We start from the raw sequence: 14,387 nt of genomic DNA, 5'->3' as shown, positions 1-14,387 counted from the left end.
GCCAGCGATCTTGAGATCAATAGATGAAATGTTCAGGAAATGCAGAGGCATATAGCATGGTTTGTGGGAAGAAAGGGGAGCCAAAATGGGTATGGAAGTGTTCAGAAGATCAACGCGACCACGACATGGCCCCGTGCACGCATTGAGAGAATCCCGTTCGCAGTGTTGTCTGTTGTTGTCGTTGATGTTGGTGTTTTGATTGACAAGTTCAGAGTGAGGACGTCCAAGGGTCGGGAAGTGGATCTGCATGGAACTAAGTTGGACTGCCTGAGGTGGTACCGTATCAGGTTCGCTTCGTCCGGTCACCTCCCAGCACACCTGCTGCTTTCCACCCCGTTTCCGCCCTCTTGTTGCCTACAGTCGCCCATACTCCCCGGACTCATCAGTTCCCATCACGCTCCAATATCCATAACGCATCTTCTTCTTCTCTTTCCACAGTTCGTTCTTAATGGTTGATACCTTACTCATCAAGTTGTGCACAGCCGTCACAAGATCGCGCGTATCAGCCGACTAGATGCCTCGAGAGCACAACTTTCCATTTGAGCGCACGTAGATCGGCAGCTAGGGAGTGAAGCAGTGACGGCCTGGGAGTAAAAGAGAAGCGTCGTCACAGTCACGCTCGATGGCTGGAAAACGCAAGGCGGCTGTCTGGGATCCCACGAAGAGCGACTCCAACGACAGCGACTTTGACGACGCGGCAACTCACGCACGCCCTCAGAAAAGGTCCAGGAAACAGCAAAAGGCATCTCCGCGCAAACGCGATAAGCCACGACGTCAGCACTACGGCGACTCTTCCGACGACATCGAAAACGACAGTGTCGCGAACAGCGAAGAGGAGGCGTCATTCACAGAATCTGATGACGATAAGCCGCTAGAGCGCAATCCACGAACTGGCAGAAGCGTGCGCTCGGCAGCGAAAAAGGTGGTCAAGTATGAGGAGGAGGAGAGCGACGAAGAGATAGCAGCCACCGAAAGCGAGCACAACCCGACACAGCCCACGCCTGCACGAACGAAACAGGCGCGTGCAGCTGCATCTTCCGAACGGCATAAAATTGTCATACTGAAGGTACGAGTACCGGAGCCAAGCATCGAGACCAATCTGGAAACGCGCTCGCGCAGCAACAGTAGAACGTTGCGTCGCGGGACAACACCTACAATGCACGCGCAGGGCTCAGGAGGGCGTCGCAGCAGTCGACTATCGCACGATGTCGAGACTCCGCTCGTGGCTCTCACAGATTCTGGCCGGCATCAAGTTGTGACGAGAGCTGGCAGCAACACGCCTGACCCTTCGACTACACGTCGGCCAACAAGAGGCGGAAAGGGCCTCGCCTCGAAGAAGCCACCTAGCGCCATCTACGAAGAATCCCACGAAGATTCAATAGGTGATCTACGGCAGACGACCGAGGGCCAGCAAGAGTTCGTTTCCCAGCTGGAGGAAGCTGCGCGAAGCACGGTGCAGGGAGTGGATCGCCAAATACCACGCACATCACCCACTCCCACAGCCAAAGACGAGGAAATCGCAATGGATTATGGCGACGAGGACGACGAGCACGTCGTGCAAGAGTCGCAAACGTCACAGGTGGATTCTGGGGCCGCGGCTGAGCCAGCAGCGGAAACCGAGGACAATGACGAAGATGAAGGACCGGTGATTAAGGGTCGCACTTTACGCGCTCGCCGAAAAGCATCGACACCGCCTCCTTCTCAACCCGAGCCCAGCACTCGAAGATCACTTCGCAATCGGAAGGCCGGCGCTGAGCAAAGCAGTGACTTTGAGCCTGATGCCGAAGGAGAAGCCGAAGCGGATCAAGACGTGTCTGAATCAGATGAAGATTTGCTCAAGCCTGGCCGTGGGAGAAATGACAGTAGTAATGACGGCAGCTCCCAAGGGCGGCGGTCAGGTAGACTGACGCGCAAATCTGCTTCTCAACGAAGTCGCTCCGGACGCGCACCCTCTGTGGACGATGAGCTGGATGCTGAGGAGATTGCGGATGAGGCGGCAGAACTGGACGAGGACAGAAGGCGTAATCGCCGATCGAGAGGCAAACGGGAGCGCACATCACAGCGCGACAACCAGATCAATTTCGAGCCGACCTTGCGCAGTCGTGGAAACAGACCAGACTACCGCATTATCCGGCCCGAATTATTACTGCCCATCGAAGAAGACGATGCACCCGCGATGCCTACCGTGACGCCGCAACGGACTCGTCGGGGAGGCGGCGGAAATGCCTACCGCAGCTTATTTTCTACGTATGGACCCTTCGGTGGAGGCATTGGCCCCCCTCCTGTGCTCGGAGGCCCGGAAGGATTTGGTGCTGCAGGTGGTGTCGACTCTGATAGCAGTGATGACGAGGTGGGGGGTGGGCAGCAGGGAATTGGCGGTGCAGTGGGCATGACACCTACCTCTGCATTCCCCAGGCATTTTGGAGCGGCGCCACAGGCTCTGAACAACGATCCTCTGACTGGCACTGGTGGCGGGCCGCCAGGCTTAGGCAAGGTTAAGGACAAGAAGGCTTTGGCAGATGCGGACCCTCTTGGCGTCGACACTAACGTTACGTTCGACGGTGTGGGCGGGCTGGACAACCACATCAATCAGCTCAAGGAAATGATTGCCTTGCCGTTGCTGTATCCTGAGGTGTTCCAGCGCTTTCATGTCACGCCACCACGAGGAGTGCTCTTCCATGGCCCTCCCGGCACTGGTAAAACACTGCTTGCTCGTGCGTTGGCATCCAGCGTTAGTTCACATGGGCAGAAGGTTACTTTTTATATGCGAAAGGGCGCAGACGCACTGAGCAAATGGGTTGGTGAAGCTGAGAAGCAACTACGCTTGCTGTTCGAAGAGGCACGGAAGAACCAGCCTAGTATCATCTTCTTCGATGAAATCGACGGCCTTGCACCAGTGCGCTCTAGCAAGCAGGAGCAGATTCACGCTTCCATTGTCGCCACTCTACTGGCGCTCATGGACGGAATGGATGGCAGAGGGCAGGTAATTGTCATTGGTGCCACCAACCGACCGGATTCTGTTGATCCTGCTCTGCGACGTCCTGGTCGATTTGATCGCGAGTTTTACTTTCCACTGCCCGATGCAATGGGACGACGTAAGATCATAGACATCCACACCAAGGGATGGGATCCTCCGCTCAAGCCGGAGTTTAAAGACCAGCTTGCTGAGCAGACGCGCGGTTATGGGGGTGCTGATCTGCGCGCGCTCTGTACTGAAGCAGCACTGAATGCCGTCCAGGGCACCTACCCGCAAATCTACTCGAGCGACCGCAAGCTGATCATCGACCCCAGCACGATCAAGGTTTTAGCCAAGGATTTCATGATTTCCGTCAATAAGATTGTGCCTTCTTCTGAACGCTCCGCTGCCTCTGGTGCTGCCCCGTTGAAGAAAGACATCGAGCCACTCTTACGTCGTCCACTTCTCGAGATCTCGAACTTGTTGGACCAGACCATTCCTCGCAAGCGCAAAGCCACTGCTCTGGAGGAGGCGATGTACGATGATCGAGAAGATGAGTTCGGTTTTCAGAAGGAAGTCATGCAGCGAGAATTTGAATCGTCGCGAGTCTTCAGACCTCGACTGTTGATCAAGGGCAAGGCAGGTATGGGACAACAGTATCTTGGAGCGGCACTGTTGAGCAAGTTCGAAGGTTTGCACGTCCAGAACTTTGATCTTGCGACGTTAATGAAAGACTCGACGAGGGTAAGTCATGATCTGCCTTTCCTGAACAGCCAACGCATTGACTTCTTCCACTAGTCTCCCGAAGCTGCTGTCGTTCAACTCTTTGAGGAGGTGAAAAGGCACAAGCCAAGCGTCATTTTTATTCCTAATGTTGGTGTATGGTGGGAGATCCTTGCAGACTCCGTCAAGCGGACTTTTGTTGGTCTGCTTCGTAGCTTGCCACCGACTGACCCCATCCTGCTACTGGGAATACTGGAATATCAAAGTCACGACGAGAAGCCCAACCCCGACATGCTACGCGAGTTGTTTGGATTCTCAAGCAGAGACCAGTATGAACTCAACCGGCCTGATGATTCGGCGCGATACGAATACTGGCAGACCGTCGTGGACTTCATTCGCCAATCGCCAGATCAGCTTCCCGACCCTGATCAACGGAAGAAACGAAAGCTAGCAGTGCTCCCTGAAGCACCCGTTGCTGTGGCGCCAGCCAATGCAGAGCTGAGCAAAGCCGAGCTCAAAGCGCAGAAAAAGAAGGACCATCAAACGCTGAACATCTTGAAGCTTCACATCCAACCAATCATGGAGCAAATCAAGCTGAAGTACAAGAAGTTCAGAAATCCGCCCATCGAGGACGCTCAGATTGCACATCTGTTCGACGATACAGACCCAAAGGTCCTTACGACAGATCTCACCGAGGAACAACGACAACAACAATCTTTGTTCAGACCCTATGAGGTCGCCAAGGACAGCAAAGGGGTGCCTGGGTTGAAGGAGGTCATGACGGACAAGTTTTTCTACAACCTCGATATTGTGACTATCGAAAAGAGGTTGTCCAACGGGTATTACAAGCGCCCGAAAGACTTTCTTGCAGACATCAAGCGATTGTCAAAGGACGCCAAAACCCTTGGTGAAGAAGACAGACTGCTTAAAGCCAAGGAGATGCTTACTAATGTTGAAGTCGACATAGCCGCCGTTGAAACACAGCACGCTGCAATGTGTGCAGAATGTGAAGGCGTGTACGAGCGAGAGCAAGCCCGCGAACGTGCCTGCCTGGCCAAGTTGAAGCCTGGGCAGGGTATTGGGGAGAAAGTGCCGACGATAGGTGCACCGCACATGTACCCTGCCAATGGTTCCAAGACGGGGTACGACGACTCTGGGCCTATCGTTCTTGGCGAACACTTCTCCACCCCGAGCAGAGTCCCTGGCGTGAATCCTGACAAGGATGCATTCATCGGCACCATGGGCAACGGGGTTCCGCGACATGTCAATGGCTTTCAGCAATCGCAGCACGGACAAGAAGATGCGGAGATGCTTGACGCACAGCTGGATGTACCAGACGGACAGCATGGCTCGCAGCAGCGGCCTGTGTCGCAACAGAGCCTAATGGGCACACAAACAGCGATGCTCCCGCCAGCATCTGCACAATCTCTGCAAAAGCAACGAAACAGCACGTCAACCAACTCTGGCACGAGAAATAGCAATGGCAGCAGTGGTCCGTTCTCGCAGTTCTCCACGGCCATAATGCGACCTGGTGATTACCCCGACTTTGGCCGGATGGGGCCTGGTTCTGGTTCTGGCTCTGGCAGTCAGAATCTGCCAGACACGCAACCCCCGTCCAACGAATCGCAGCAAATTGCATCAACATTCGACCCATTTGGCTCCCAAGGATCAGCAGGCTCGCAGCACAACCCCGCGGCTCCCACAAAAGCGCCCGCTCGAGTGTCGTCTGTGTCCGCGCTCCTGAATGACGAGGATGCTGCAGACCCTCCCAATTCGCGTCCTCAGCTGATTGTGAATGAAGACAGCATACAGCATTTCCTGACGAGTATGGTGGATACGACGAGTGGGCTGTCGCTCGAGCAGATGGAGCAATGTAAAGCTCGCATTATGGATAAGATTTGGAGGGAACGTGGCAATTGGAACCGCGATCAAGTCCTGGCTTCGGTGGCCGAAGTGTTCAATGAGTCCGTGACAGATATCCAAGCCTGTCAGGAAGTTCTGAGCCCGAGTCAGAGGCTGGCAGGTCAGCCGAGAAAGACTACTCTCATTGAGTCTGCGGAAAGTCTTGGTCCCACGTAACAGTCCACGCAGGCAAGTTTGCAGTAGGGTTAGAAGTGCAGTACAGTATACCGATGATACACATTTTTGTTGCCCCTAATCTTGTGGGTGGTAGCTTCATTGAGGGGTAAAACATTGATCTTCACCGGCTCCGCCTGTCGTTCGAGCTCCGATGCTAGCGAGTCGCTTATCTTCCGTTCTCCATGTCGCATTGGACACACTGGACACGCCTGGTTGGTCGCACGGTCGACGAAGTGATGAAAGGCATGTTCTGATCGAAATCACGCCCCAGTCGAGCCGCAGATAGTCCGAGTCTGACCAATCTACACCCTGGCCCTCCCACGCACGCGAGACTCTCATGGAGGGGTCCCGTCATCACAAGCGAGTCCACTCATGAGCATTCATCCCCTTTCCACGAGGTTTCATCGTCCACGCTAAATCAGCCTAAATGTAATTCACTTTGCGCAAACCCAGATGTTGATCCTAGGATTCCAAGCAAAAAGCAACTCAAATTCCCCCCTTCCCTACCTCCGCACCTCCCTAGACGTTGATCATGTGTACATGGTGTCTATGTACCATACCATAACCATACCGGATTTTTTTTTCTTTCTCTGGCGGCTGCCATGTCACGCTAGACTTGTGAGCTGCAAAGTTACTTCTCCTTCTTCTGCTTCGATTTCTTCTTCGTTTTTGTCTTCTTCTCATCAGGAGGTCGTAGAAGGTGTATTATTATAACTATTTATTATTCGCCATCTCAAAAACGACAGAACCCAACAAACAGCAGCAGCAGTACGAGCCCTCCGACAGGTATATGAGACAGATACGAATTCGGAAACTTCCATACACCAGCGATCCGACCAAGCTGGAAAGAAGTGAGGCTACGAAGATTTGATCTTGGTTGCAACTTTGACAGATGTAGCCAATGAAGAAACTACATATCCTTTTTGGACTGCATCTATCGCGGTAGCGATAGTATTGTAGTAGCAAGCAAGCGAGCGAGCGAAAGACAACCAGCCAGCCCAAGAAGAAGAAGAAGAAGTAAAACAAAAGTGACGCAACACCACACTCCGGAAACCTGACAAAAAACCTCTCTGCCTCCTCCCAGAAAGGACCCTCGAAGACAACAACCCAAGGAAGGACGGAAAAAAAAAGAAAAAACCAAAAAAAATGGCCCTCAACATCACCCAAATCCTCTCCACCCTCTCCTCCGCCCCCAACACAACTCAAGGCCCAACTCTCCTCCTCATCATCTGGCTCCTCCTCTCCCTCTCAACCCTCACCGTCCTCCTCCGCTGCCTGATCAAGTTATTTCTCACGCACAAACTCTTTCTCGACGACATTTTGATGATTTGTGCTGTGCTATTTGCGCTCGTGCATGCCAGTTTGATTCATGTCGCTGTGCAGAATGGTTTTGGGAAACATATTATTTATGTTGGGTGGGAGAAATTACCGATGTGTATGAAGGTGGGGAGTTTGAGTTTGTTTTTTGGGACGGGGGGGCCGATGTTTGGGTGAGTTTTTATTTTTTTTTATTTTTTTTTTCGCCGGTTTTCGGTTCTTGGAGATGTCTTCTTAGATGGGGGATCATCTGTTGAGAGGGTCTTGAATAAAAAAGAGAATGGACGATGAGATGATGAGTTCGGGATTCGAGTAGTTGAAGGAACTTGAAGAAAGAAGAATCCCCCCTCCCCCCCAAAACCCCCTTTCCCCCTCAAAAAAAAAAGAAAAAGAAAAAGGGGCACCCCCAAAACCCCCAAAACCAAAAACCAACGAAAAAACCACCAGTCACTAACCCTCCCTCCTTCCTTCCAGCCGCATCTCATTCGCCTGCACACTCCTCTACCTCACAGCCACCTCCCCCTCGGCGACCCTCCGCAAAATCTGGCCCCGAATCATCTGGACAGCAATCATCATGCAAGTCGTCGTGAATGGCGTGGGAATCATCCTCTTTTATTGCCAATGTGGGAAAGATTTGGATGTATTTTGGACGTTGGCGAAACAGATTCGGTATGATGAGTTTTGTTGGTGAGTTTTTTCTTTTTTTTTTCTTTTCTTTTTTACCGAAGAGAAGCTTACTTACTCATCTTCTTCTTTTTGATTGGGTATTTTATAGGGACCCTGTTATACAGACCAATTATGGCTACTTTATGGGTATACTGAATACCTTGACGGATGTATGGTTGGCGATTTTACCGGCGGTATTGGTACATCGGACGAAAATGCGATTGAGAAGGAAAATTGGAGTGGCGGGATTGTTGTGTTTGGGACTATGGGCGAGTGTGGCGAGTGGAGTGAAGACGGTGGAGGTGAGTTGTTTTCTTTTTCTTCCCCCCTTCGGAAACATTTCCAGAGTATATAGTATACTGATACGGAAAGTATAGGCTGGTAATCTCAGCAAAGTGACGGATTACACTTACACCCTCTCGACCTATGTCATCGCCATGGCTGTCGAACTCAACATTGTCATCATCACCGCGTCCATTCCCTGTCTGCGACCACTCTTTCGCAAAAGTCTGTGGAAGAAACTTCTCCGCAAGCGCCACAGCAGCAGCAGCAACCCATCCCGCAGCGCGACTCCAGCCTCCATCACTCGACCCGGCAGAAGAGGAGGAGGAGGAGGAGGGAGAAGAAGTCTCTCAGGCTTGCCGAGTCTGCATCAACTCCCACCGTGGAGGACGAAGCATATCCCATTGAGTTCGGGATTCACGAGTAAAAATGGCTCGGGGACAAATCTGACCGCCGTGACGTCCAATACGAATCAGGGGGAGGATACGGAATTGAGCTGCGTGGAAGGTTGGTGTGATGGTGATGTCAGGGAGGTGGATGGGGTAATTACGGTGACGACCGAGGTGGAAATCAGCTATCAGAGCATGGAGAAACCGTTTGTGCATGCGTCCATAGTGGGGTTGATCCAAGGGGAGATTGCGAATCCGAGGTTGAGAAAAGTGTAGATGGTAGTAGGAGTAGTAGTAGTGGCGATAGGTCACGACTAACATCATCTATACTTGCCGACCACGAGAGAAAAATAGGCACCAAGCAGTCACGCTAATCTGAAGCAGTCTTTAGGTGCACAGTTCGAGTAGGAGTACCTCTCGGGGATTGGTGCTATCGGCATCCATCGAGACTAGAAAAGGACCACAATCAGTGACATGACCGAGACAGCAGGGCGTGAAGGGGGTACATGTTTGTCATGGAAAAACGAATGGCTCATCATATCGCGCCATTTTGAGCCTATCATTTTGGGTCTGACTGGTGATCATCTTAGCAAGTATGCCATTCTGCAGTGGGAGGGATACTTCTCGTGGCCCTTTCGGAGAGCCTTCTCCATCCATGATGAACAGCACAGCGCCCACACCCATTCCACATGACTACCACAAGGCCCACGCCATGGCCCCAATGTTCCTTGGCGTGCTCAACTTGTGACGGCCTCATGCCCGTCACGCCCTTGGCTCATACTTCGGTAATGCATCGCAGACCTCGGACTTCAACTCATCTATGTGCCGCATCGGTTGCGCTTGCTGCCACTTGCTAGACATGGCTCGGTTGAGCGCGCAAGACAACTTACTGATTCGGAATGTGATGGGTGCTTCTTCACTCGTCCGGGGCGTCGTCGCGCGCGAAATTCCACTTTGCACGGACTTGGTCCTTGGACATGGGCTTGCCGGAACCCGTGAAGCCGACTATGGAGAAGTCAGTATACACAATTGCACAAGGGCGCGGCGCAACAGAATGCACTTACCTTTTGCGTTGGGCAGATCTGGTGTGCGGAACTGACTGTCCTTCTTCAGCTTGGAGGCGCCTCCAATGGCAGGCTTCTTGGGACCCGACTTTTGCCAGTCATTCCAGCTATTCTTCGACTTCTCCAACGTCTTGTTGCCCTTCAGCTTCTTCGGGGCGGGTGCCATGCGGGTGGGGCCATCGCTGACCTTGCTCGGTTCGTACTTCTTGACGAGCGAGGCGTCGATTGATGGGGCACCGCTGATGACTGTTCCATCGTGGACAGGAGCGGGAGGTGGCGGTGGTGGTGGGACAGCAGCAGCAGCAGCAGCAGCCGCCTTCTTCGCACCATTGGAGGCTCCCGCGTCGCCTTCAGCCTTGCGCTTCTTGTTCTCCGCCGGGCGCACCTCATGCTTTCGCTTCTGCTCTTTCTCATCGTAGCCCTTGAAGTTGACAGTGTAGACGGGATCGGAGGAACTACCAGTCTTGCTGACGATGGTGGCGGGATACCAGGACTTGTCGGCCGAGTATTTCGCCTGCACGACATCTCCCACGTTGAATGATACGCGATGTTCTTCCGATTTTCCCGCAAGGTCCCCCGCCACGTCGCGCGTGTCTCCTCCTGGTGTGTGGTACTTGGGGTGTTTGCTCATATCGTACTTGGGGGATCCGGCAACGGCATCGAGGGCAGGTGCAGATTTCGCCTTGAGAGCAGCAATCTGGGACTTCAGAAGGGGAATCTGCTGCTCAAAGGAGAGCATGTCGGTCTTGACATCTTGGTCATCCGGGTCAATCTCAAGTGCCTCCTTGCAGGTGGCGACAAACTCGAGCGCCTGAGCCAGCTCATCTTCGAGGGCTGCGAGGTCGCTCATGTTCACTTGGTACTTTCTGAGCGTGCGAAGTGAGGCGGCGGGCGGTACTTTGCTCGGAACAGCGGGGTGTGGAAGTGAGGATGTGTGATGTTCTGGCGAAGTGCGCGTGGGAAGAGAAGTGAGGTGGAGTGGTGAGTGGTGGGTGGTGTTGCTGTTGTTGTTGTTGTCGTTGCCGTCTGGTCTGCGAAGCCACGCAGGACAGGGTCCCGGTAGCCGGTCAGAATGCCAAGGAAAGGGTAGTGTTCGGCAGCATCAATAAGGTTAGAGCCGCAAGTCTTGATTCTTATCGGCACGAGGGGCGACGTCATTATCTTTCTCCCGAGTCCCGACGAAACTACCTGACCTTAGGTACCTCCTACAGTGAACACACTAGGAGGTACACAGCATCTCGAGTGTGGTGCAGAGTGCGCAGTGCAGTGCAGTGCAGCGAGGGGCGGGAGGTGGTCAGCACATTGCATGGCTGACGGGAGAGCTACTGCATCAGATATGCTATTCCCGCTTCTACTTATCCGTGGTAGACTTACCTCCGTACCTTAGGAGGTACCTTCTAGGTCAAGTGAAGAGGACTGCGGGCGGACGGGCGGGACGGATCTACCAGTCGACTCACAGTACTGAGTGTTGATTTCAAAGCAAACCGCCTCCCAAATTCTTCCCTCCTCCGCTTCCCTCCCGTCTCGTACTGTACTCTGAAATAGGTATTCTGCGATAGTCTGGTCTGTATACTCTCATTAAACTTCTTCTGCCTCTCTTCACCAGACACTCTTCCACGCTGGAGTCTGCTCCGCGAAGCCGCTAAGAAGGTAGAAGGAGAGACGGGCTTGTCCATTGAACGACACGCCTGAATTCCGGCCCTTCTTCCTCGGAATCGTCATTCTTGTGAGAAGCTCAGATTCTGCCTTCTCACTCCGCTCTCTTCTTTTCCTCTTCCTCTCCCTCTTCTCCTCTGCCTCTGCCAGACACAGACGCACGGGGAAACAGAGCCGTCAATCCGTGAACAACAGGAATCCGCGTGGAACACAGGTACGTCGTGAGAGCAGCGACAGAAGCAAAAGCCCTGCGTTCGACGCCCGTAGTTCTAGCGGGGTGATCTGCGCCCTACACCCGCCATACACACGCCTAACACCTGTGCTTCTGCCTCTCTGCCTCTGTCTCTGCCTCCGCCTCTGCCTCTGCCTTGCTGCCTTCTCACCCGACCCGACCTGACCTACCTCCTACCGGACACACATTGCCCATCCCAAAACGTGTTGTCTCGCCTCACCTTGTATCGCCTCGCTCGCATCGTCGCCTCTCAATGGCCGACCAGCTAACAAAGCCGATTCCGCAGCCCGACCCGCCATACCTCACCGACGATCAGACGACCCTCCTCCGCGCTGCACTGGACTCTCAGTCGAGGCCACAGCACCCCTCCATGCCCACGACTGGCACCACCCCCACCACCAACAGCACATTCATCAAAACAGACGACTCGAATCCTGCAGGTCAGATGAACGCTGTGTCCGCCGCAAACAGTGCTGCACTCTTTATGAGCCCTCACACCACCAACATGGACACGTTTGCCACCGACTACACTCCGGGTTTCGACTATCTCGACAACGACGAGAGCTTCGACTTTGAGGATGCCGATCTGGGTGGAGACATGATTGGCGCGTTGCCGGGAAGTAACGGTGAGGTGCACGAGAAGCGCAAGAGCCCGGACGAAGGCGCCGGAACGCCGGAACACGATTCCAAACGACAGGAGACGAATAACAACGGCGAGAAGACGGCAAAGAAGCCGGGCAGAAAGCCTCTCGTCAACGAACCGACAACCGTATGTGGGCATCTGACACACACGCCATGCTGCGACGACGACGACGTCTACTGACCTCGGCTGCAGAAGCGAAAAGCCCAGAATCGAGCGGCCCAGCGCGCGTTCCGAGAACGCAAAGAGAAACACCTCAAAGACCTGGAGGAGAAAGTCACGACTCTCGAAAAGACGACCGAAGCAGACAAGCAGGAAAATGGCATGCTTAAAGCCCAAGTCGAGCGCTTGCAGAAGGAGCTGCGAGAATATCGCAAGCGTCTGTCCATGACCGGTGCCAGCGTGCGCGCCTCACCACCACTGCATCCCACCGGCAACACACAGCGCAGCGGTAGCGGGACATCGTATGGCGCCAACTTTCACTTCGACTTTCCCAAATTTGGTGCCCTTCCGAACAGCCAGACCTTTGGAGACCTCGGCGGAGCCCCCATGAAAAGTCCCGTCAGTCAGCGGGACACTCCCCTGGTGCAGTCCCCCCTCAACATCAATGGATTCAGTAATCAGCCACAGTCACAGAGCCAGAACAGCCGGCACAACAGCACAGGTCGCAGTACGAGCCCGCAGAGTGTGCAGCACACGGGTTCCAGCTCAGCGAGCACGGGAAACTCGACCCACGTTGCAGGACTCAATGCCACTTTTGCTCCCTATAGCACGAATGATAACATGCATGGCTTTGCGAGCACTCTCCCTCAAATGAATAGCGGCAATGGTGCCTTTGATGACCTGTTCAGCCCGAATCTGCTCAAGAGTGCCAACATGAACAGTTACTTTAACAACAACAACAACAACCACCAAGACACCAAGAATAGTGCACCGGCTTCTCGCTCCACCGGCGACAGCAACGCAGATGCGGGAGGTGACAGCACTGCTGGCATCAGTCGCGCCTTTCAGTTCAACAGCGGGAGCAATGCAAGCGACAGCACATCCCCCAGTGCAAGCTCCAATAGTCAATGGAACATGAATGGAAATGGCAACAGCTCGTGTGGCACATCTCCCGAGCCCTCTCACGAAAGCCCGGCGCTCAAGGATGGCTCCTTTTGCGACAAGGTCAACAAGGCAGCAGCCACTTCACAGTCGGACATGAACTCGATATTCGGCTTCGGCAACACCAACTTTACCGATGCATCGTCTTTGGGCACCTTTGATCCCGTTCTGTTTGGTGAGTATCGGGATACCAATGAGGCCATTGTGGGCGGTGGAGATTTCACCGGCGGTTTCTTCGACGATGCTGTCAACTCGATGCCTTTTGACTACCAATCTCCGACGAATCTCTTTGGCATCCTGCAGTCACCGCTACAGACACCCGGGACACTGCCTGCATCGGCTGACAAGTCCGCGGATCGCTCCACGCCCAGTCGCAATCTCATGGCAGAAGTCGAAAAGACGTGTGATGGTGGCGATGATGACTACGGTCTTCCCGGTGTTGCCAAGAAGTCCAAGACGGATAGTGGAAAGTTTATCAGCTGCAACAACATCTGGTATGTGCTGTTCTTCTGGCACTATGTATCTACTTCCTTCACTAACACGGGTGTGCACAGGACGCAACTACAATCGAACCCGGATTTCCGAGACGGTAAATTCGACCTCGATGGTCTCTGCTCCGAACTTCGAGCCAAGGCCAAGTGTAGCGAGAAAGGCGTCCTGGTCGACCAAGACCATGTCCAGGCGGCACTCAAGAAGCTAGGACAGAAAGATGACAAGGGTAAAGCGTACGATCCGCCAGCCTTGATGTTTGAGCAGGACAGCTGGTAGGTTTGGCGTCCTCATCCGCCTGGAACAGGTGTGTAGATGTACAGTACAGGACTGACATGGACGTGCGTGCAGGGACAGTGCGCTGAAGAAGTTGCAAAACGGCAGCAACAATGTGTAGCTTGTGTGTAGCAGCTCTCTGAGGTAGTGGATCAATCACCGTGCAGTGACGAGAGGGAGAAAACCTCCGTTGACGTCGAATGCACCCATGTTCCCAGCAAGTTGGCGGCTGCGCCCTCTGCTCGCGGGGAGTATGAAGGTGGGAGTGACGGCATGACCATGGACGGGATCACGACCAGTTTCTCTTTTTTTTTGTAACGACCTGGTTTTTTTTTCTTGCTACACTATGTGGATGGGGATGGCGATGGGAATGGGAATGGGGGAGAAGTGAAACAACTGCTCACTTGGTTGATGAAATCGGTTGGTTGGTGTGCTTGTCTACTTGGGGCTGGAAAAGAACCCAATCAGCAGGGGAAACCTTTTTTTTCTTTCCTTTTTTTTTAGAACAAAAAGT

General features: G+C 53.6%; 4 protein-coding genes across 4 annotated transcripts; 3 read left to right on the top strand and 1 right to left on the bottom strand.

The window, feature by feature from the left end:
- The first annotated feature begins 372 nt into the window (after positions 1 to 372).
- SEPMUDRAFT_145561 (AAA-domain-containing protein) lies at positions 373 to 6,254 on the top strand. The gene is made up of 2 exons (XM_016903134.1): positions 373 to 3,700; positions 3,755 to 6,254. Exons 1-2 carry the CDS (start codon positions 623 to 625, stop codon positions 5,756 to 5,758), a joined length of 5,082 nt encoding a protein of 1,693 aa, XP_016764394.1. The 5' UTR covers positions 373 to 622; the 3' UTR covers positions 5,759 to 6,254.
- Positions 6,255 to 6,904: 650 nt separating this feature from the next.
- On the top strand, positions 6,905 to 8,688 carry SEPMUDRAFT_112332 (uncharacterized protein; the record flags this gene model as incomplete). The annotated part of the gene is made up of 4 exons (XM_016900971.1): positions 6,905 to 7,214; positions 7,588 to 7,762; positions 7,851 to 8,043; positions 8,119 to 8,688. 4 exons carry the CDS (start codon positions 6,905 to 6,907, stop codon positions 8,686 to 8,688), a joined length of 1,248 nt encoding a protein of 415 aa, XP_016764393.1.
- On the bottom strand, positions 8,531 to 10,326 carry SEPMUDRAFT_55419 (uncharacterized protein; the record flags this gene model as incomplete). The annotated part of the gene is made up of 2 exons (XM_016909357.1): positions 8,531 to 9,417; positions 9,477 to 10,326. The coding sequence occupies 2 exons, from the start codon at positions 10,324 to 10,326 to the stop codon at positions 9,329 to 9,331; spliced, it is 939 nt and encodes a 312-aa protein (XP_016764392.1). The 3' UTR covers positions 8,531 to 9,328.
- Positions 10,327 to 11,005: 679 nt separating this feature from the next.
- SEPMUDRAFT_145560 (PAP1-domain-containing protein) lies at positions 11,006 to 14,352 on the top strand. The gene is made up of 5 exons (XM_016903133.1): positions 11,006 to 11,346; positions 11,651 to 12,133; positions 12,200 to 13,602; positions 13,663 to 13,872; positions 13,949 to 14,352. The coding sequence occupies exons 2-5, from the start codon at positions 11,735 to 11,737 to the stop codon at positions 13,992 to 13,994; spliced, it is 2,058 nt and encodes a 685-aa protein (XP_016764391.1). The 5' UTR covers positions 11,006 to 11,346; positions 11,651 to 11,734; the 3' UTR covers positions 13,995 to 14,352.
- The last annotated feature ends 35 nt before the right edge of the window (positions 14,353 to 14,387 follow it).

Source organism: Sphaerulina musiva, assembly GCF_000320565.1.
Source record: "Sphaerulina musiva SO2202 unplaced genomic scaffold SEPMUscaffold_1, whole genome shotgun sequence".
NCBI classification, from domain to species: domain Eukaryota; kingdom Fungi; phylum Ascomycota; class Dothideomycetes; order Mycosphaerellales; family Mycosphaerellaceae; genus Sphaerulina; species Sphaerulina musiva.
This window is presented reverse-complemented; position numbering and strand designations above follow the sequence as displayed.

Bases quoted from the DNA above. Each gene is read 5' to 3' on its own strand.
- SEPMUDRAFT_145560 (XM_016903133.1), top strand. From the start codon at position 11,735: ATGCCCACGACTGGCACCACCCCCACCACCAACAGCACATTCATCAAA. The intron at 13,603-13,662 runs GTATGTGCTGTT...GGGTGTGCACAG, and splicing joins ATCAGCTGCAACAACATCTG to GACGCAACTACAATCGAACC. The intron at 13,873-13,948 runs GTAGGTTTGGCG...ACGTGCGTGCAG, and splicing joins ATGTTTGAGCAGGACAGCTG to GGACAGTGCGCTGAAGAAGT.
- SEPMUDRAFT_145561 (XM_016903134.1), top strand. From the start codon at position 623: ATGGCTGGAAAACGCAAGGCGGCTGTCTGGGATCCCACGAAGAGCGAC. The intron at 3,701-3,754 runs GTAAGTCATGAT...TTCTTCCACTAG, and splicing joins TAATGAAAGACTCGACGAGG to TCTCCCGAAGCTGCTGTCGT.